The following is a 23,387-nucleotide window of genomic DNA, read 5'->3' as shown; positions in this document are numbered from 1 at the left end:
TGTCCTGGAGGGGACACTTTAACCCTGTCTGTCCTGGAGGGGACACTTTAACACCGTCTGTCCTGAAGGGGACACTTTAACCCTGTCTGTCCTGGAGGGGACACTTTAACCCTGTCTGTCCTGGAGGGGACACTTTAACACCGTCTGTCCTGAAGGGGACACTTTAACACCGTCTGTCCTGAAGGGGACACTTTAACACCGTTTGTCCTGAAGGGGACACTTTAACACCGTCTGTCCTGAAGGGGACACTTTAACACCGTCTGTCCTGGAGGGGACACTTTAACACCGTCTGTCCTGAAGGGGACACTTTAACACCGTCTGTCCTGGAGGGGACACTTTAACACCGTCTGTCCTGAAGGGGACACTTTAACACCGTTTGTCCTGAAGGGGACACTTTAACACCGTTTGTCCTGAAGGGGACACTTTAACACCGTCTGTCCTGAAGGGGACACTTTAACACCGTCTGTCCTGAAGGGGACACTTTAACACCGTCTGTCCTGAAGGGGACACTTTAACCCTGTCTGTCCTGGAGGGGACACTTTAACCCTGTCTGTCCTGAAGGGGACACTTTAACACCGTCTGTCCTGAAGGGGACACTTTAACACCGTCTGTCCTGAAGGGGACACTTTAACCCTGTCTGTCCTGAAGGGGACACTTTAACCCTGTCTGTCCTGGAGGGGACACTTTAACCCTGTCTGTCCTGAAGGGGACACTTTAACACTGTCTGTCCTGGAGGGGACACTTTAACACCGTCTGTCCTGAAGGGGACACTTTAACACAGTCTGTCCTGAAGGGGACACTTTAACCCTGTCTGTCCTGAAGGGGACACTTTAACCCTGTCTGTCCTGGAGGGGACACTTTAACACCGTCTGTCCTGAAGGGGACACTTTAACCCTGTCTGTCCTGAAGGGGACACTTTAACACCGTCTGTCCTGAAGGGGACACTTTAACCCTGTCTGTCCTGAAGGGGACACTTTAACCCTGTCTGTCCTGAAGGGGACACTTTAACCCTGTCTGTCCTGAAGGGGACACTTTAACCCTGTCTGTCCTGAAGGGGACACTTTAACCCTGTCTGTCCTGAAGGGGACACTTTAACCCTGTCTGTCCTGAAGGGGACACTTTAACCCTGTCTGTCCTGAAGGGGACACTTTAACACCGTCTGTCCTGAAGGGGACACTTTAACCCTGTCTGTCCTGGAGGGGACACACTCCTAGAAACTTTACCTGGGAAAAGAAAAGGAAAAGGAAAGGACAAAAAGAGAGGTTGGCGTCATTATTAATATCTTTTTTTCACCGTCTGACATCCGAGTCATCTTCAGTTTCCTGTCATCCGTTCAGTGGGTCGTTCCGCATCCATCCCGTCCCGGCGTGGCGAGCACTGCTGATGTGATGCGCCCTGTCATTTGTTGCTCTTTCGCATCGTGGGGCACACACACACACACACACACACACACACACACACACACACACACACACACACACACACACACACACACCTCGACATGGGTATAGTATAGGCAGGTTTGCGAGTGCAACTCCCGCCCTCCCCCTCCCCAGAAAATAGCAGATCTACAAGCTTGTAGATGGCCTATGTTCCATGAGAGGCATGATGTGTAACGGTATACATGGAGGCTCTTCTTCTCCTCCTCCAGTGGGTGACTGGATGTGATGAGAGGCAGCATCACGGCTGTGTGAGCAGCAGGCCGCACGGCGCCCGAGCCTAACGGAGCGGGCCTCAGAGGAGACGGAGGCGTGATGCAAGCCTGCTGTAGGTAAACATCAGTCATGCACGCTTTGACACGTGCAGTCACACCGCCACACACACACACACCAGCAGGTTCAACCTTTTCAGGCCGTAAGCCACCAAAATAATCATATGGGAACTAGGGACGCCCACTCTGACAAGCACTTGGAATTGTAGGAGTTGAGGCATTACATTTAGTTTGACTCGGTTCCACAGATAGATATAGTGACAAATAAAATAGAAAGCTCACAACGCCTCGCAATGCAATTGCGAGGCGTTGTTAGCTTGTACTGTAGGTCGGCTATTTTCTAAATGTTTGCGTCTTTGTTATTATTTGACAATTTGGCCAATTAATTTGATCACTTTTGAGTTTTGATGCAGAATTGGTCTTTTTCTTTTCTTTCTAGGGTCTTAAAAGTAATCTGGGGACCCCCCAAAAAACATCATCTGGGGACCCTCATGGGGTCCTTACCCACAGTTCAGAACCACTGAACTGTGTCACACACACACATTGAAAATGTTCACCTGTGCAGACGTGCCCAAAACAGGGAAGGCTATAAGTTAAAGGTTATACTGTATAAGTCAGGGATGCCCAAAAGGTAGATGGCGATCCACCAGTATGATCACAAAGGCTGTGCAGGTAGATCACATGACATGACCCTTTTATATTTAATTAATGTAACTTGGCCACTTGAATTAAGGGGACTTGATTGTTCGACATCAAAAGGGCCTGTCAGCTCAAACCCACAATGCAATACTTTGTTTTCAAGAGTGTTGCTGTGCACAAAAATGTCTGTAGCATTACAAATTAAATACAAAAAAGCCCTATACCTATTCAATTTCTCCCCCTCCATTTCCCATTCCAAGAGCATTTGTCTTATATGTAATGCCAGCACCGTTATTCCAAAGCCCCCTCAGGTACATATTTAAACAATTTTCAGCAATGGTATAATCTTTTCGGTAGGTAGATCTTGTTGAGCTGCTCATTTTGAAAGTGGCTCTCAAGTAAAAAATGTGTGGGTACGCCTGCTGTAAGTCATGCGTAGTCAGTTGTGTTACTCGTTGAAAAGTCACTGAAATGGAATGGAGCGCTCGGCCCTACTGGTCAGAGTAGGGACTGCAGGCGGACCCGTGGAGTTATGAGGAAACTCCGCACAGCTGGGCTTTAACATTGAGCCCTCGTTTGCACTTCCGCATTTTGGGCACCAAATTTTGGCGGCTATTTTCGGGCTATCGCTCCGGTTCAGTCTCTATCTTTTTAATACTCTATGGAACATCCTGGCTCCAACAGTGCATCCCTGACTTCATGTGAGCGACCTGTGGCGTCAGGCATCATGCATCAATGATGTCGTCTATGACAGATACTGTATATATCTATCTAGACATTAACACCCCAAGGTTTCAGCCTGATCATAACCCCTTTGACTTCCAATATGAAAAACGTACAAAAAGGAATGTGTGGGGGAAAAATAAATAAAAAAGAAAAACATCTGTGGCCTACTGGTAGAGTATAGTAAGTATATACAAGAAATCTGGTGAAGCTTGCTCCATTGATTTGCGAGACAATACCTCCAGACACTCACAGACAATAACCTCCTGGCTAGACTTCCTCCTGAGACACGTTAGAAAGACTCGACAAGACAGGACATTTTTCAGTTGGAAAGTCAGTTATTTTCAGCCAAATGTGGGCCAAGTTAGGCCCAAAGAAGTACGAAGCTCTGACTACACCGACCGCACAGTCACACAAAGAGCGAGGGAGGCAGGCATGAGGCATCAAGTGATTTTCCTCCTCACAATAGCACACGTGCACAAATACTGTACGAGACCGGGAGACAAGCTGCAGTCTTGCCTCCGAGAGTCATTTGCGACAAAAGCTCACTCTCACCCTGCACACAATATGGAATTGAATTCAGAAACCAATTTGCATATTCAATATTGCATGCTCTGGCAGCTTTTTGATTTCCATTAGCTTTTTTGGGGGTGGGGAGGCTCTGTGTTGTTTTCTTTTCGGTTGCGTCCTTCACACTGGCAACATTAAATGACAGCCTAAACTGAACTGTACAGCTGGCAATTCTTGTTTGAATTCCAGATTTCTTCTGTAGTAACAAAGCAGCCATTATTGTTTCAAACAGAGGTGATGCCATGCAGTGAAGATGACTTCTAAGTGAGCGATGCGGCAGGTCGATATGCCGGGAACAAATCCCACGCTGTGAAAAGAACATGCTGTGCACGTTCACACACACTAATGCATGTGCACGTTCACACACTAATGTATATGCACGTTCACACACACTAATGCATGTGCACGTTCACACACACTAATGCATGTTCACGTTCACACACACACACTAATGCATGTGCACGTTCACACACACTAATGCATATGCACGTTCACACACACTAATGCATGTTCACGTTCACACACACACTAATGCATGTGCACGTTCACACACACTAATGCATGTGCACATTCACACACACACTAATGCATGTGCACCTTCACACACACTAATGCATATGCACGTTCACACACACTAATGCATGTGCACGTTCACACACACTAATGCATGTGCACTTTCACACACACTAATGCATGTGCACGCACTGCATGAAAAGAGGAGTTAACGGGCAATTACGGGAACTGTTTTGCCCGTAAACATCAAGTTTACGGTAATATACAGGTGTGATGGTACAATTCGGGAGTTTACGGGAGTTTGTTGGAAAGATTAACGGGAGTTTCCTGTAATATACACATCCGTATTCCAAGCTTTTTGCGCAATGACGTTCACACACACACTAATGCATGTGCATGTTCACACACACTAATGCATGTGCACGTTCACACACACTAATGCATGTGCACGTTCACACACACTAATGCATTTGCACGTTCACACACACTAATGCATGTGGAATGTTCAAAGATGCACTTTCAACCTGGGGCACTGGTGGAAAAAGTAAAATTATCAATATTGCAAAGGTACAAAGGTTTTTGCGTCAAAATGTACCTAAAGTTAACATCATATTGGCAAAGTATATTTAAATCACTGTCAGACATTGTTGGCAGGCCTTTTGACCCGGATCCACTGACAGCAGTTATGGGAGTCAGGGGGACCGGGGTCAAACTGTCTACTTTCCAATATAACATGGTGAAATATGTGACTCTACTGGCTCGCAGACTGATACTGTTGAATTGGAAACAAGCACAGGTTCCGACTCACACTTCACTTATGAGAGATGTTATGCACTACTTACAATAGGTGCACGCTAACCCCTCCTACACAATAGATAGCACAATAGAAAAAGAAAAAAAAATAAAAAAAAAAAAGTGTTTTTTCTTTATTAAATTCTTTCTCATTTAAAAAAAAAATAATGTCTGTAATTCACTTAATTTACAACAACATGTTGGGAAAGTTTGAGAGCCAAGAGTGTCTGTCCTGTTGTCTGTTTTGTTTGTCTGTTCACACTTGTCATTGTTTAACAGTTTTTAGTTTTTTCTTGTTTATCACATTTATATGTCTTTTTTATTATATTGTATGTGGAACATTTACATTGCCTGTTATTTCTTTCATTTTATTTAACAGAACTACTCATTATCATTGTCGATAATATTCTGATGTTGTCATACAAAAAATGCCTAATAAAAACAGTATTAAAAAAAAAAAGTACCTAAAGTAAAGTACTCATTATGCAGAATGTCTTTTGAAAATAGCAGATCTACAAGCTCAGTGTGTCGCATTGTGAACTTGTAGATTGTCTATTTTCAAATGGCCAAAATATATACAGTATAGGGCTGAAGTGGTTAATGTACTGTATGTTTATTTTATATATTATGATAAGCAAAATCTACAAAGTAATTAGTAACTCAAGTTTTCTACATGAGTACAAGTTAAAAGTATTGGAAATGAATGACCTCAATGGAAACAAGACTGCAAGGACGTGTGTACTGATTACATTTCTGTTTGACTGTACCCTAGGCTGTACTGATTACATTTCTGTTTGACTGTACCCTGTACTGATTACATTTCTGTTTGACTGTACCCTAGGCTGTACTGATTACATTTCTGTTTGACTGTACCCTGTACTGATTACATTTCTGTTTGACTGTACCCTGTACTGATTACATTTCTGTTTGACTGTACCCTGTACTGATTACATTTCTGTTTGACTGTACCCTGTACTGATTACATTTCTGTTTGACTGTACCCTGTACTGATTACATTTCTGTTTGACTGTACCCTGTACTGATTACATTTCTGTTTGACTGTACCCTGTACTGATTACAATTATGTTTGACTGTACCCTGTACTGATTACATTTCTGCCAATAAAGTATTCAATCAATCAATGGGAAATACTCAATTAAAGTAGAACATACCTCAAAATTGTACCTAAGTACAGTACTTAATTAAATGTATACTTAGTTACTTTCCGCCACTGACCTGGGGTCTCTATTTTGGGCATGTCATTATAGGTATTTTTAGTATAAGTAAGTACAGTATATAAGCATATACTGTATACGTTTTTGTCTTCAACAGAGTATATGGGGCCTTAGTGCTTATCAGGCAGAGTCCAACAAAGAGAAAGAGAGAGAGAGAAAAGGAGCGAAATAAATCTAAAGGAATAATGAATGGATCCACAGAGGACATACGGACAGGCAGAGATAAACAACTATACCACACTGAAAGAGCAAGCCAATCACAGCGTCCTGGATGAGATAAACTACACCACACTGAAAGAGCAAGCCAATCACACCGTCCTGGATGGCGGCCACAGCGGCATTCTGCTCCATTCTTACAGCAGAGACACACACACACACACACACACACACACTCTCCTGCCATCAACGAGGGGGAAACGCATGACCACGCCAAAAATGGATGCACGTCCAAAAATGACCGCTTTCACACGCACATATTTCCAAACCATGCAGCGTTGTAGACCTTCGTGCACACACGCCATTGTGCAGGAATGTACAATCTTATGGCATTCATGGGGGCAAACGTACTGTACAGTACATGCATACCAGATTGGTGATGAATGTGAGCAAATCGCTCATACTATATTGTATACTGTAGACATGCTATAGGATGAGTCTATAGAATATCTTGACTCTGCAACATTTACAATTTAGGCTTTTAGCAGACTCTTTATCCATAGGTTACCCCCTAACTAACCCCAATAAGCAACACACATATCCATAGGTTACCCCCTAACTAACCCCAATAAGCAACACACATATCCATAGGTTACCCCCTAACTAACCCCAATAAGCAACACACATATCCATAGGTTACCCCCTAACTAACCCCAATAAGCAACACACATATCCATAGGTTACCCCCTAACTAACCCCAATAAGCAACACACATATCCATAGGTTACCCCCTAACTAACCCCAATAAGCAACACACATATCCATAGGTTACCCCCTAACTAACCCCAATAAGCAACACACATATCCATAGGTTACCCCCTAACTAACCCCAATAAGCAAGGCAATCACATGTAGAGCCTCAGTAAACTAGGATCTGGGTGTATTACTGGATTCTGACCTCTGTCTTGATGCCCAGGTTAAATCCGTGGTTCACACTTGTTTTGTTAATTTATGCAACATTTATAGAATCCGACCGGTCCTTTCCACCCCTAACATAAAGTTGTCAATGCACTCATTTCACTGTAACGCCCTCTATTCATCACTCAGCCAAGGATCCATACACCACCTACAGTTAGTACAGAACGCAGCCGCAAGACTCATCACTGGAACAAGAAAATCTGAACATATCACCCCTGTACTGGCCTCACTGCACTGGCTCCCTGTACATTTTAGTATTGATTTTAATATTTTAATAATAACTTTTAAAGCTCGGAATGGCCTGGCACCGCAATACATAGCGGATCTTCTTAAACCGCACCAGCCTGTTGGCCTAAGGTCCTCTACCGTAGCCCAATAGAGGTGCCTAGAACAAACATGGTGACAAAGGGCCGTTTCAAGCAGGGCTCCCAGGCTCTGGAACAGCCTGCCATCTGACCTGAGATCTATTAGCTCCTTGGCTATTTTAAAACTAAATTAAAGACCCACTTGTATAGGAAAGCCTTTTAAAACCCATTACCAATGTATGCTTTTAATTTCCTTGATAATGTAATTTTATTCTGCCTGCTGTTTGATTGTTATGTAACACTGTTGTTTTTATATTGTTAAGCACTTTGTGACACTGTCAAAAAGGTGCTATATATATATATATATATATATATATATATATATATATATATAATTATTATTAGGAGCACAGGTAAACCAAGAAATAACCAATTATCAAAATAATAATCTAATTGAAACTATAGACTACCAGTTAAAAACAATGAACCTATATAGCATCGGCTTAAATAACATGCTAAATCTAAATGACATTTTTAACATTGCGGTGGTCACGAAAAACAATCGTTAAGTAGTAACAACATTTTATTGAGTGGTGTGTGTGTGTCAGCCACAGGAATGGAACTCAATCAATGTGGCTGGTCTTGGTTCACTGACCCAATGTGTTGTAGCAGCTGCATCTCGTGGTGAGACTTCCCAGCATGCCTCAGTGGGAGGACACTTCCATACACCATGGGAATGAAGAGAATGTGTGTTATGTCGTGTTTGTTGTGTATTTTTGTTATGGTGTGTAACCGTGGGGGGAATGATCAACCCTCCCCCTTCCATTGTGTGCAGCGTTTGGACTTGGTTGTTGGGAGTCTCCGTTTATGTGGGTTTATACGAATGCTAAGAGTTCCTGTAAGAAGTTGATGTCATGCTTGGCTACTCCTTCGGAGAAGGGCCCCGCCCACTGGTCATTGGTCATTACAGTGTTGTTGGGTCACTAGTGTGCTTCCTTTTTATTTGCAACTGTGGGGACTCTATATCCTCCCAAACTCCCAATGCTTCTCCAACATTTTCATTTCAAAGAGACCCGTAACTCTGAGATTGTACAAATGGAACCAAATGGATCCGTAAGGGCAGGGACGTGCAGCGAATGTTGGATAGAGGCAGGGGCTGAGATGATCTGAAAGGGCACTTTTGGCAAAAAGAAAATAGCAGATTTGGGGTGCGACCCGCACTCTTTAGCTACTGAAGATGGGGTGTACACACTACAACATGGATTTCCTTTTGGTTTGAGTTGGGGTTTTTTTTACAGATGGGTAAAAGTGCAGGGGCTCAAGCCCCCTTTGATGTCTATGTGTGCACATGCCTGGGTAAGGGTCCATTTAGTTCCATTTGTACTCTCTCAGAGTTACACACACGTACTGTAAGGGTCCATTTAGTTCCATTTGTACTCTCTCAGAGTTACACACACATACTGTAAGGATCCATTTAGTTCCATTTGTACTCTCTCGGAGTTACACACACATACTGTAAGGATCCATTCAGTTCCATTTGTAGGCCTACTCTCTCAGAGTTACACACACGTACTGTAAGATAAGGATCCATTTGGAATCCCTTCAAGGAACCCTGAGGGGTCTCCATGCAGCGCACTTTGAGTCTACTGCTCACAGCAGGTGAGCTCTCACTTTCAGCCATGGAAGTACTCAGATTTTTATATTTAATTACAAGTACCAATACCACAATGTAAAAATATGTTACAACTGAAGGTTTTGAATTGGATATTCTGCTTGAGTAACACGCATGGCTTCAAAATACATATGGCTCATTTCACAATAATCACCTTATCGTATTGTAATTAGAAATGCGTTCACTTTAATGTTGCCGATGGTGAAGGTGGGGCTGATTTTAATTACTTGGTGCGCTGCTGGGTAGCTTTACCTATAATAAAACATATCATGTATTAATTGATTACTGTATGCATTCATTAATCATCAAAATCTGCAAAAGCAACTAAAGCAGTCAAATAATTGTAGTTGAGTACAATATGTGCTCTGGGATGTAGTGGAGTAGAAGTACTATGATGATTAAGCACTTCACTAGTAAGTGTTCAATACGTGAGTAAATGTACTCCGTAACTTAATCAGCTTAATACAGCATTAAAAGTAATTTTAATCATTATATCCAAATGTTATACTTTTATTTTGGGGGCTATTTTGTGGGGGGGGGGGTCCAATATCAATTTAGGAGTCCTCGACATGAAAAGGTTTGAGAACCACAACAGAGAGGACCAGACAGTACCTGCCAGTGTTGCACTTACTGTACTTAGAGACAATTTAGATTGTCAAAAACGTCTGCCAAGTGCCATCGACACACACCACTGCCAAGATTAGATAAAGTGATTGCTCCTTGACATTCAAATTATTCTGCCATTACGGCGTTCAAACTAAATTATATGCGAGCCAACGACACACATACACAAGCACCATCACCCACATCAAGTAAACCTGGTATCTCCTCCTCACGGACTCATAGCTGCACTATGCAGAGAAAAGAAACACCCCCATCCCACAACCCTCTTTGCTGTGTGTAATAACTGTCTGTCCTTGGCTCTCACACTGACAACCCCCTAACACCCTCCCCCCCCCTCCTCCGATAGTGGTGGATTGATCCACACTGGACAGTTAGTGGATTCCCATCATCTAATGCAGGGCTGCAGAGTGCTTCTCTTTTGTTCTGCTGTTTGAGCAACTGTCAGACCAGTGGGAGGCCAGCCTCTCCATCTCTGCTACTAACAACATTTCACCTCCCCCACCCCTCCCCTTGAGAGGTACGTACTCTCAATGCCACACACACACACGTCGCGGCGTTCACTTGCTTCTCAATGCCATATGACACTCAACAGCATTCAGGTGCTCTTAAAAGGGATTCTTCCTTCGGCCCCCAAATTGCCATTTATTTTCCATCCCATTACTCACCCTAGTGAAGCCTTGAATCCGCGACAAAGTTTGTGTCGCCTTGCATGCCTCAACGGTGAATGGAAAATTCCTACCAAAAAGTAAGTACTTGATGAATTGAAGAAAATAGTGGGCCAGGATTAACAGCAGCAAAACTATATAAAAATGCATAAACTCCAAAACAACTGACAGTATACTCCATATCCAGTCCCTTCCTCATTACTTCTAAAATATAGCATTTTACGCTCTACTTTTCTAATTAAAAACACTTCCGGTCGTAAACAGTAAACATGCAGGAATGGGAAATGTGACACACACACACACGTCAAGGTGCGCTCATCGTTAGTGCACCTGACTGTTAAGAGTTGTTGAGATTATGAATGGATTTCTGGGGATGCCATTGGTCTAGTGGTTAAGGTAAATGGTGCATTTATATAGTGCTTTTATCCAAAGCGCTTTACATAGATTGTGCAATACATTCACCCATTCACACACATTCATACACAGTTGGCGGAGGAAACCATGCAAGGCACCAACCTGCACATCGGGAGCAATTAGGGGTCTGTCTGCCTGCCTGTCTGTCTGTGTGTGACTGACTGTGTGTTTGGGTGTAGAAGTGCCAGTTTAAATATCAGTCATAATGGTGGTACAGGGAGAGACAATCATCTACAGTACATTATATTATTATTATTATTAGCCAGGGGTGCCCAGAAGGTAGATGGATCTACCATGTAGATCATAAAGGCTTTGCAGGGAGAACACATGGCATGCCCCAAAATATATACCGTCATTTAAAAAAGAAAAGAAAAAACTATTTTGCCATCTGCTACTTGAATTATGGTGACTTGATTGACATAAAAAAGAGCCTGTCAGCTCATACACACAATGCAATCATTTGCCTTCAATAGTGTTGCACACAAAGCATTACAAAGTCCTACAAATGACTACGATTTCCATTTCCCATTCCAAGTGTGTTTGTCTTATAGTATGTAACGCCAGTTCTGTTATTTTCAGCAATGGGATAATACTTTATTGTGTGTAGATCTTGTTGAGCTGGTTTTGAAAGTAGCTATTAAGTCTAAAAGGTGTGGGCACCCCTGCTTGGTACTAAAAAAACATCAGTTTGGAAACTAATCCTGTTCCAGTTTTGAGACGTGTGTTTGGTTGATCTTTTAAGTTTAATAGCCTTCAAATTCTATGTTACAGTTTTTTTACTTTGACTCTTGAAGTACATTTCTGAACCTGTACTTTTAAGCATAAAAAGTAGCAGATGTACAAACTTGAAACGCTGCTCAAAGCAACAGGTTTTGAGCTTGTCGATCTGCTACTTTTGCCATCTTTGAATTTGAATCCTGAAAAGCAACAGTTTTGGACATTATGAGGTTTCAACAGAGACGATAAATTGTTTTCAGGTTTTTCAGAAAACTTAAGTGAGGATTTAGAAGCCGAAGTCTAAATAGGATAAATAGGATAAAGGGCAGAACAAAAATATCTAAGAAAGAGGGGGGGAAAAAGAAGGATTTCTGATCAATCTGGACCCCTACTTTCAATTCATTAAAGTATTAGTTCCGTAGTATTGTCTTTGATTTGGGATTCTTCGTTCACCGTGGACGAATGAACACAAATTAATAACGAGTTCAAAGGCTCTGCAGGGGGTAAGAATTTCATACCAAAGAAAAGCCATTTTAGGGACACACACACACACACACACACTCTTGCTATGCTATACACATACAGCGTTGTACTCTGGTGAGCAGGCCTCTAGTGGAAATCAGGCCAGAGTGGGATGCATTTGTATGCCGTCCAGAAGGCACATTGCGTTTGTTGCCCCCCAACCAACCCACAGGCGGTTCCACACAGTGGATTTTTGATAACAATCTTTTACCAAAAGAGGCATGCCTTAAATCCTAAATGGATTTTTCCTTTGCCTTTTGCAAGCAAAGCGCACACTGTAGGCAACTACAGTATTGAGTGGGGGACAAAAAAAGAAGAAAAAAAAAGAAGAAAGGCTTCTACATTCTGGGTATCTAGTCTGTAAAAATAAATTACAAGATTAAATCGACTGTAAAAAGTTCAATTGCGGAAAGCAAAACAGCGAAGCCAGTTGATATTATAAAACTGCCAATCTTTATTCTTATTTGACATCAACAAGAGGAGAAAAATAAGTGCCGTGTTAATTCAAATCCGACATTAACAATAATAAGAAAATAACCTATGTACAAATTGTGTTTAAGCCCGATATATACTTTGTGGCGCGGCGGTAAAAAGTACAAAGTCAAGTACTATAAACCACCGCTCAGAAGCCAAGTAGACTCTCAGTCTACAGTAAGTTGAGTGAATGAAGGTCTCGCTGCTTTCCCTGTGAATGGACACCAATTATCCCTTCACTAAATCCCACCCCAAAAAGCGATTGTCCAATGCCAATCCAAATAGTTTAGCAACGGTTGCTATGCAGGTCAAGCTTTCTTCACTGCCAACGTGCCTATTGGACAAGGATGGATTGGGGAGGAACTTAGTGAAGGGCTAATTGGTCCATGATGCTTCACCCAAAAAAAAAAAAACACACACAAGTGCTATTGAATGAAACCCAATAACTATAATTACGTTATGTTTTAATTTGGTTGTTTACATCAATGGTTATCAAACTTTTACATTTCAAGGTCTCCCCTTAACTCTGATAGTATACAAATGGAACAAAATCAACCCGTTTGGGCATTTGTACACAGTCAGAGTCACAGAATTGTAAGGGTCGATTTAGACCCCCTAAAGAAACCCAGATAGAGTCCCTGAAATCCACTTTGAGAACCATTGGGTAGTGATAGTTGTCATTGTTTGTGATAGTTTATGTAATGACCAGATAAAACCCCCCAAAATGGTGTTTTCTTCATGGTGCGCTCAGACACGACAACCAAGTATAAAGCAGGCTTAATTATTATGCCGATCAGTAGTAATCCTCCAGCTCGGTTTTGTCTCCCTGATTCTGAATGATCTGCTGCTTCTTGTACAGATCAGCAATCTGGAGGACGAGAGAGAGAGAGAGAGAGAGAGAGAGAGAGGGTTGGATAGTAGAGGTGGGGGGTGTAGAGAGAGAAAAGGGGGGGGGGTGAAGTGTGAGAACCAGAGACAGAGACAGCCGGTGAGCCCGATCACACCCAGGTGACATTGCGGGAAATTGACAAAAGATAGACAGTGAAAGATATAGAGAAAACGGACAGCGAGAGACCTGACTTTATCATCTACTTTCTCTCCCACACCTTATTTCTCTCTCGGTATCTGTTTAAAAAATAAATAAATGAGGACGTGCTAAAAATAAGGGGCTGATTATTCATGTCCCCAGTCAGCCTTTGAAGTTCGCTGACTAGCAGCGGTGAGTGACGGATGGGGGTCGGCATGATCAGCTGCGCTCGGCGTGGCAGGGGGGGGGGTGTAGTGAAGGAGCGGGGCGATTGAGGCCCGCTCAGCCCCATCCTGCCTGAGGGGGGGGGGGGGGGGGGGGGTTGACCTACCTGAGACCCGGTGGTGGCATCTTCGGGCTTCTTGTCGTCTCGGATGCGGAGGAAGCGCGGGAACCTGAGAGAGATGCCCTTCTCTGGGTCCACCTGGAGGACACATGACACGTTCACCATTTGAACCCATCCAGACCTGAGGCCGGTTCTACAGTCAGCAGTAGAGGCATTCTAAAACCAGTAGTTCTACAGTCAGCAGTAAGAGGCATTCTAAAATCAGCAGTTTGCGCACTTTCAAGATTTTCCAACAACATTTCCGAGCTTGTACATCTGCTATTTCTGAACATCTAATGCAAAAATGTAAAATAGCGTGGGTGCTTTTCACGGTTTTAATGGATTAACTAAATAAGTTGCGGATTGCAGCTTAAAATGCAGCGTTGCCTCTATCAGGCAGTATTACAGTCTCCCTCCCAACGGGACAAGGACACGGTGTAATCGATAGGAAGCGCAACAAGAGCGGTCTGATGTCGTCGGAATACCATCACCATTTTGTCAGTTCAAATAAGGGCTCCATCTCCCCCACCGCCGACCGCTCTGCTTGGCCGCGCAGCAGAGGGAACATCGACATTGAACAGATTTGAGACAGGATGACGCATAGATTAATGCATCAATTATACCCCCCCCCCCCCATCAATACTGTACTATACCAGGCACCTTCACACAGACAAAATGTACGCTACTTTACTGAAACATACCAAAACAGATGCCTGGTATAAAGATATACGTGTATATCCACTGTCGATAGCTTGTACATATATATATATACACCCATTCAAAAGGCAATACATGTATTCCACATTTACTGCTGCTAAATTGTACATTATACTGTACTTCTATTGATTGAATATACATTATGTTAACTCATTCAAGTGCAGATGTCTAGTGTCTATTTTATTTTGAGACATGGACCCTCACAGCACAACAGGGAAAGGCCCTGGATGGAGTGAATGCTACTTCACATGGACAAACCACATCAGAGATGTCTGACTGCGTCTGTGACCCGTGGTGGTACCAGACACAGTCAGAGAGAGGAGGACGAGGCTGGCAGGGCACTGAGTCAGGCACCCGGAACTAGAGGCAAGTGAATTGACTCTATGGGAGCCAACCCAGGGCAAAGCCAGGAGGCAAGAAGCACACAGCACCACCTACTGTACGTAGATGCCCCGCGGCGTGACAGCTTAGCTCTGTAGAGCTCAAGACCCCGACGTTACGTGATGTTAGATAGGAGGAGTGTGGAATGGCAGCAATTCAGGAGTCCCGAGTTGGTGTTGGCTAGACCGCACTCTCGCGTCACATTTTATTTTATCTTCTCAGCTCCACTCTTCCCCTCTACCCAAACCATCAGGTTTGATAGTTCCCTCACCATTTTAAATCAAAATAAAAGACCCATTTCTATAGAGGACTTTTTAACCCTATATAAATAAAGTTGATCATTATTATTATCATCCTGTGTTTCATGCTTACTGCTGGTGCTGCTACTACTTTGTAAATAATCTAAATATACCTTTTATTGATCCTGGTATTGATGATTTGTGTTGTATTGTATGTCTTGTATGTCCGTAATTGTACTCGCTGCACTGTTAATCAATCAATATGATCGTTGATTCCCCACGGGGATCAACGATTGAATTAATGGCTGACAGTCAGTCAGTCAGTCAGTCAGTCAGTCAATCAATCCGATTATAAGTTGCTGAGAACTGTCAAGGCTCAAGTCATGTACGAATGCCAACTAATCATGGATGGTCGATTACATCATCACCCAAGCCTAAATACTGCAAACTCCCTTGTTGAAGAATTGGTGGCGAAAACATCTATCGAGCCAATATCCTTAGCAATGAGGATTAACGTCTCATAACAGCACATATTTTAGACAAAAAAAATGTTGTTCCCTCCCACGAATCTATGCACATGAGACTGTGCAACATGAGTGAGTGAGTTACAAGCATGCTTCATGAGGAGCTTTGCATCTATATAATCCACCCCCCCCCAAAAAAAAGAAAAGAAAAATGGGCACAAATGTGGGTGAAAGAGAGACAAATGAGACAGTTGACTGTCAGTTATTATACAGAGCTGTTGCCTGGAAGGAAAGACGGCATCATCTGAAATGGAAGCATTAGCATTTATACCAGGACCGACAAAATGACACAATCCCATTACCCAATTCTAACACCAAGGTGCTTGTGAATCAGGCTGTTTAACAAACCCCCTACTCATTTATTCATTCATTTCAACACCTGGGTCGTCCTACTGACTTATTAATTCGTTTTAACTCTCTTGTAAAACTGTTCTAATTCATTCATGTATTAATTTGAACACGGGTGCTACTAACTTCTTCTTTTTAAACAGAAGTGCTACTAACTAAGGGACGTGAGCGGAATCTGCGGATAGTATCCAATTAACCCATTAAATCTGTGTCACTTTAGATTGTTACTGTACATTGGATATCCAAAATGTACAGTACAAGCTCACAGCGAGGCACGATGCGCTGCAAGCTTGTATATCTGCTATTTTTTTTAAATCTTGAAAGTGTGAGAAGTACTGTCTAGAAGGCATTCGTAGAATCGGCCTCAGGTCTAAATGAGTTAATAATGGTTTAAATTAAATGTGGCGTGGTAGGCACACCCACGCAAAAACCCCACAGAGACTTAACGCTCACTGCTCACTCACTTTAGACTTTATCACTCACTCATCAGTACTTTGTTTACACATACACCTCAAAGGACAACAATGGAAATAAGCTGTCAGCTTTATCGTGTTTTATCCTTTTGATGATGGTGAACTGTCCATAATGAATAAAATGCATTGGCAATAAAGATGTCAAAGTAGAAACCATACTAAACGTTTACTCTACTAAACATTTACTAACTAATATGTTTATTTTATTAAAATATTGATAGATTTTGCAACCCATTTTTTCACCCAGTGTCATTATCTAATAAGTAATCTTGGGCGCCACACCTCCTCTGCCAGCCTGGGGAGACATTTACGTTTTGTTTAACAAATTTCCATTCTGCACCCATATTACTGTCATGTCTTAAAGGTATATTCAGTGATTTCACTTAATTCAAATATCACTTATTTTTTTGTTTTGTTGTGATAATCCTCCCTACTATAGAGTGTGCTGACCATATAAGGAGTTCCTCCCTGTCCCCAGTTAACCCCTGGGGGTCAAAAAACCTTAGGTTTAGTTTTTGACTCTCTATCCTGATTGGACGAAAGGCTGGGTCCCACAGCCAAAAACGAAACCTAAGGTTTTTTGAATGAAATCACTGAATATACCTTTAATAAAATGTTGCTTTTTTTAACAAGCAAAATAAGCAAATACAGTACGTGCCAATGAAGTCTCAACAAGGGTGATTATCGGGGCCTGACTGTCACATAGATTTGCGCAGTGCTAATCACCTGCATCCTGGCATCGTGCACTTCTCAGTGAGTGTAGTGAGTGAATCTATTCTATCTACAGTTTGTGGATTTTGATGGGAAAGCATCGCAATGAGAAATCCCATCCAATATAAACACCGGGATGTGAATGGCCAAGGTGATAACAGGGGAGGTACCCAGCTGCATTACCTCGCACTGCCCGCTGCCTCTGTTATCAGTGTTGATTTGAAGAAATAATCCAGGGTTTGAGGTGGGAACATGGAGAATGGGGAGTATAGGCCTATGTTTGGCTGAACATCCAATGCTACAGTACATTTTATGGTGGAAGGGAAGCTGGTCAGTAGTTTGCTCCAATCCAGGCTAGCGCTGGAGGAGTGATATGACACGCATAATTGATTTGACCTACTTTTGCACACTGGCTTGGATGTAATGCATTATTGGATGCATGGGATTTGGGCTTATAGATCAAAATGCGCTCAGTTTCCATAATCGTTATTTATTTTGTCCCCTAACTAATTGAAGATGTTCAATTAGTTTTAATGACACATCAGTGACATTAGTCATTAGGCACATCCCAAATACTTTCTCATTCAGCATGTGTCGTTATGGTCACCTTAATAGTCCTTGAGCTTTAAGAATTCCATTAGGAAGGCCACCTGACAAGAACCCCCCCCCCCCTTCTGCCCCATCATATTTAGATTCGGTGCTTCTTTACATTCTAACATTCCACTCTATCTTTTGTACTTTATTTTATTATGGATTTAAATAAAATGCTAATAAACTGAACTAAGTGAATCCCTTCATTTTCACACACATGCTCTATTACTGTAGTAGTAGTAGTAGGCTTATTGTCTGTATCAGCCAGAGCACAGGATTCTATCTCCGTTTCGCAATGCGCCAAACCCTGGTGCAGCGCCACCTACCATCAGCTCCCAGTACTTACCATTTACGACACGACTTGCCACATCCAAGCAGTACTACTCATACAATACATTGTATGCACATGTTCTACTAACTCATTTTTACAATCATCCTACAGTATGTGGTGTTTTCTCCTCACTTATGTAAACTATGTACAGTAGTGAACAAAAAAGGAAATCTTTCAAATCGATACAAGTCTAGGTGGTTGCTGAGCAGCCTGAAAGGGGGTAACACATCAGTATTATGGTTACAATAAAGGGAGTCATTATGATGAATTGAGACGTATAGTGAGCATGCTGCTTGAGGCAGATACAGTATACGTGCGGTGGGACTTGTTCACTGTGCCGCCATACCTCCAATTTGCTGCTGAACCACAGGCAATAAACAGGTTATAATTCCTGTAAATCCTCTACTTTAATAGCACACTTAATAACTCCATTATGAGCCGTTAATTAGAACTTTTTTTTATTGTTGTAAAACGCCGTAAAAAAGGGGAGAATTTATCGACAGAAACACATGGAAGATTTATTAAGCCCAGCCGAGTCTCCACGGGGTGCCCGCTCGCTCACACGCGCAAACGTGCACGTGTGTGCGTGCGTGCGTTACTAAATCTTCCATGTGTTTCTGTTGATAAATTCACACACGACAGTGACAACACACAGTACACCTGCAATGTTATGGACTCGTTGTCAATGTCAGTTGGAAACCTTGTATGTCCATTGTTACTTTTGAGAAAAAGGAAAGTGTACATTGGAAAATGTGTTCCAAGGTACTTGTCGTTGCTGTCGGGCAGAACAACCATTCGGGCAGAAGAACCTTTATTGGCCTAAAAGTTAAAGGAGTTCACTTGTTGAAGTGTCCTTGAGCAAGGCACTGAACACCCAGCTGCTCCAACAGTGGAGCTGCTCAGTGGCCAACAGTATTATGACTGTGGTTTCTGGTCAGCTCACAGGTTTTAGAGTGTGCGTGCGACACACACACACACACACACACACACACACCAAGCGTGCCCAGGATGATTCTGAAAATGAGCACTTGTGCATAGCTACTACCCTGGGTAAATAAAGAACACAATAATAATAATAATAATTAATAAATAAAACACTGACCAATCCCATGCCAGCCTTGTAGATGGGAGACAGTGACAGGTCAGCACACTTGACCTCCCAGACCTGCATGGCATCCAGCCATACGTCCGGCTCCTCCGCTGACTGGTCCACGCGGTAGTACGCCCGCGGCTTGGGCAGGATGTGCTCCTACAGAAGGAAGGACAAGACATTCAAGAAATTACATTCATTTCAATGGTGCAGGCACGCGCGCACGCGCACACGCACGCACGCACGCACACACGCACACACGCACACACGCACACACGCACACACGCACACACGCACACACGCACACACGCACACACACACACACACACACACACACACACACACACACACACACACACACACAACATGTAGTCCAGGAAGGACGTGAGACCAGTGTCCATGACATCACAGACACTTTGAAATACTCAATTATCTAAAAACACATATTACACACAGCAAAACCCCAGGAAAGTGTTTCTTGTCTCCCAAACATCATTAAAATAAGATCTCGTTGCAAAAGCGTTGAAGTGGCCCTTTAATTTGGGGGCCCACTTGCACTATTCCAATGGCCCACAGGCTGAGAATTTAAATCCTCAGCAAAAAGAATCTGGTAAAATCATCTGTTAAATACATGTCGAGTATTTTTCTCCTTCAAAACATGTCCCTGAAGGAGTTTTTCCCTTAGCTGTCTTTACCCTCATTTAGAATTCCATAATCCTATGAATTTTGCATACGTTTGATCCACCACAATGTGGGTGTCCAGTAGAACAGCTGGCAGATGCACTGCAACGACAACAAGCCAGTCACGTGTCCTTGTTGTTGTTGACGGGACCTGTAGGCTGGTGATGGGTTGTACTGTAGGGGAGCGTTTGTTTTGCATTGCTCCCCAGAACTTCACATTCACTAATGATGCATTTAGGGAGACTCTGAATGGCCTGGTGGATACGCAGAGCATAAGAAACACGCAGGATTTTCTTCAGAAAGATATATATAAAAAAAAAGAAACACCATTATGGGGCAGAGTGGTGTCTATAAAATACAACATAATGAGTTTCTGGACAACAGCAGCTGCCAACTTCTGTCAGATGTGGGGAAAACGGTGGTGAATGCAGGTTTTTCACTAATGTTCATGGAATGATTATACGTCTTCAAAGACCAAAAAGGGTCCTGAAATGCATGAATATATTTAATACCCTCCTTCAAATAATGCAACAACAAGGCTTTCAGCCCACTGTAACATGTACCTTAAATAATTAATTTTGCCCTATCACGTAGGCATTTCAGACTCCACAAAGCACATTCTTTTCATTTAGAACGCCCATTGTACGCTTAACCAGTAAAGATAATTGATAGAAGATTAAAAAAAGTAGAAGAATTTATACTAGAATCGTGAATAATTCATGAAAATCTTCTCTCAAGGAAAAGAAACCTGAGATGATAACTCTGGACAAAATAATGCAAGGCTCAGCTTTAAAACTAGTGTTTTTTTAAATGTGAACTAGGCCATTGCAGTCAGTGTCTACACAACTAGGTCACTGTGAAGCCGCAGAAATGTATAGTTAGTAGTTCTATACATGCATGCACACATTCATAGTTAGTAGTTTGACCTCTGCACTTGGTCAACTCCCCCCCCCCCCCTCCCCCCCAATACTTGATTCTAATTGGCTGGTTTCTGATTAGACCACGTAGTAAATATCACGATAATATACACCTTAAATCAGTTTATATCAATCGCAGGTGAGTTACAGTGATCCCGCATCTCTGTAGCTGAACTAGGGAAGGGGAACGCTTGATTTCCTTGCAAACCCTGGCTGTGTGGGCATCTAAGCACAACCCGCGCTCATAGGAATGTGAATGGGTGGTTCGGGCTAACCTGACGCTGCCAGATCCAAGAAGCTTGGAAGCCGTCTGTCTATCACCGTGTGGGCGTGCAAACACAACCAATCATATTGACGTGTCTATATAGCTTCACGTCCGGTTTCGCACATATCCCGTCCTTAGCTCACGCTGATTGGTCCGGTACGGAACGGATTTTTGTCAGCTCAACTGCCTGAGAGATCCCAGATGAGTGCTGTGTTGGGGAACATGGTTACCCAATACCGCCCTCATCTGGCAGCGTCAGGTTAGGTTCGGGCGGCCTTGTAGGGACAATAAGCGCCTCCTATTCCCTCACCCTGAGAACAGCTGTTCGCTAGCTTGCTTTGCTATTGTTTTTGACGTGATGTTCACAGACATATCAGCTAAATCTGGATAAAAAAATGTATGAATTTCTATCGATTATGTTAGGTACCATGAGACTGACATAACACATAAGTTGTTTTACTCTATGTGTTTGTTTGGCAAAGTTTGTCGTAAACACGTAGCCTGGCGGGACTGGCCGAGTAAACAAGGAAGTGGCTCTCTCTGGTGGGCGCAAAGTGTAACTACTTTTGTGAATTAGGAATAGTTTTATGTTAATGTTTGTAACCGTTTTAGAAAAGCAATAAGCCATGCAAGGTCCGAGCTCCGCATCGTCTCACCACGCCTCTCAGCCATTATTAAATACAAGACCTCTTGTGGCTTATTGCTTTAATATACAAGCACTGCTATTTTCAACATGGTCCACCCAGAATAGGAATGCATGGGTTCAAGAAGTTAATATATGTATTTTGTTACACAAACATTTGGAGGCCCCGCTGTGTAAACTCAAGAGGACGGCCAGACCCTCTGTTTAAGACGAGAGGTGGTTGCACACTGCCTGGTGGGTTTCTTTTCTGTGTTTTGCGGATTCGAGAGTAGTAGGCTATCATCACTAGCTGTCAGCCTGTCACCAACACCCCACTAGAACCCACTAGACATCTGCGGAAAACGGATAAAATCGCTGTCGCTGTCATTCGAACGGAGGAGAGCACTCCCTACCAACACGGCACCAGAGCATGACTTGCAGCTGTATAACCTCAAGCCAAATGTATGATCCGAGGACGGCCGAGAATAGCAGACCTCCAAGCTCACAACAGAGAACGGCCGAGAATAGCAGACCTCCAAGCTCACAACGGTGAACGGCCAAGAATAGCAGACCTCCAAACTCACAACGGTGAACGGTCCATCCACGATGTGAGCTTCTATGCCGTTTTCGGTGTGCAATGCCGTTGTGGGGTGAAGTATATTTGGCTCGCTAGGAGCGTAACACCAGCCAACACACACAAGACGTGGTTGAATGAACAGAAACCAATTAACCGCTACCCTAAACAACAGGTTTGGCGATCTGTTGGGAATTGATTACATGAAACCGGCAAATCAAATACGTTTATAAACGTATTTGGCAAGAAAAACGTTAAGTTGCACAATCCCAACCGGAGGGAGGTACAAACAGGGTAGGGTGTTCAACATCAATCTGGTGGTTTCACACATTAATTCTTGCAGGAAACCTGTGACCTTTCATTTCAAGGACTAATACTCATTCATCTCTGGGAAGCCCTGCCCCACACGCGCGCACCCCCCCCCCCCCCACACACACACACACACACACACACACACACACACACACACACACACACACACACACACACACACACACACACACACACACACACACACACACACACACACACACACACACACACACACACACACACACACACACACACACACCTACCTACCTACCTACCTACCTACCTGTTATTCTTGTGTGGATGGATGCAGTGCACAGCTTAGCCTGTGCCTTTTGGCACGAACAGGGCTGCATGATTAGGACGGCATGATTATAGGCTAATCATGATTAATTAGCTAGATATTCTGATCACGACTATTAATGGTGATTAGTGGGTCTTGATGATCATTTGGGCAGGAAAATCATTTTTGGCTCACTTTTTTTTAACACATCGATACACTTTCCAACCTGGCTGCCCTTATTTTGGACATTATCATCCCAGGCGAGAGTT

The 23,387-nt window shown here is 43.0% G+C and overlaps 1 protein-coding gene across 3 annotated transcripts in view; it reads right to left on the bottom strand.

The window, feature by feature from the left end:
- Positions 1-12,877: 12,877 nt before the first annotated feature.
- lig1 (ligase I, DNA, ATP-dependent) overlaps positions 12,878-23,387 on the bottom strand; it is an 83,418-nt gene continuing 72,908 nt past the window's right edge. For all 3 annotated transcript variants that reach the window (XM_083781400.1, XM_083781401.1, XM_083781402.1), the window contains 3 exons: positions 19,480-19,626; positions 14,069-14,161; positions 12,878-13,578 (listed from right to left, as the gene is read on the bottom strand). In XM_083781400.1, coding sequence (XP_083637526.1) covers positions 13,504-13,578; positions 14,069-14,161; positions 19,480-19,626 — 315 coding nt within the window. In that variant the 3' untranslated portion in view covers positions 12,878-13,503. The remainder of the gene's footprint in view (positions 13,579-14,068; positions 14,162-19,479; positions 19,627-23,387) is intronic.

This window comes from Protomyctophum parallelum, assembly GCF_964188405.1.
Source record: "Protomyctophum parallelum genome assembly, chromosome: 14".
Classification (NCBI taxonomy): Eukaryota; Metazoa; Chordata; class Actinopteri; order Myctophiformes; family Myctophidae; genus Protomyctophum; species Protomyctophum parallelum.
Note: the sequence above shows the minus strand (reverse complement) of the source record. Positions and strands in the feature narration are given on the sequence as shown.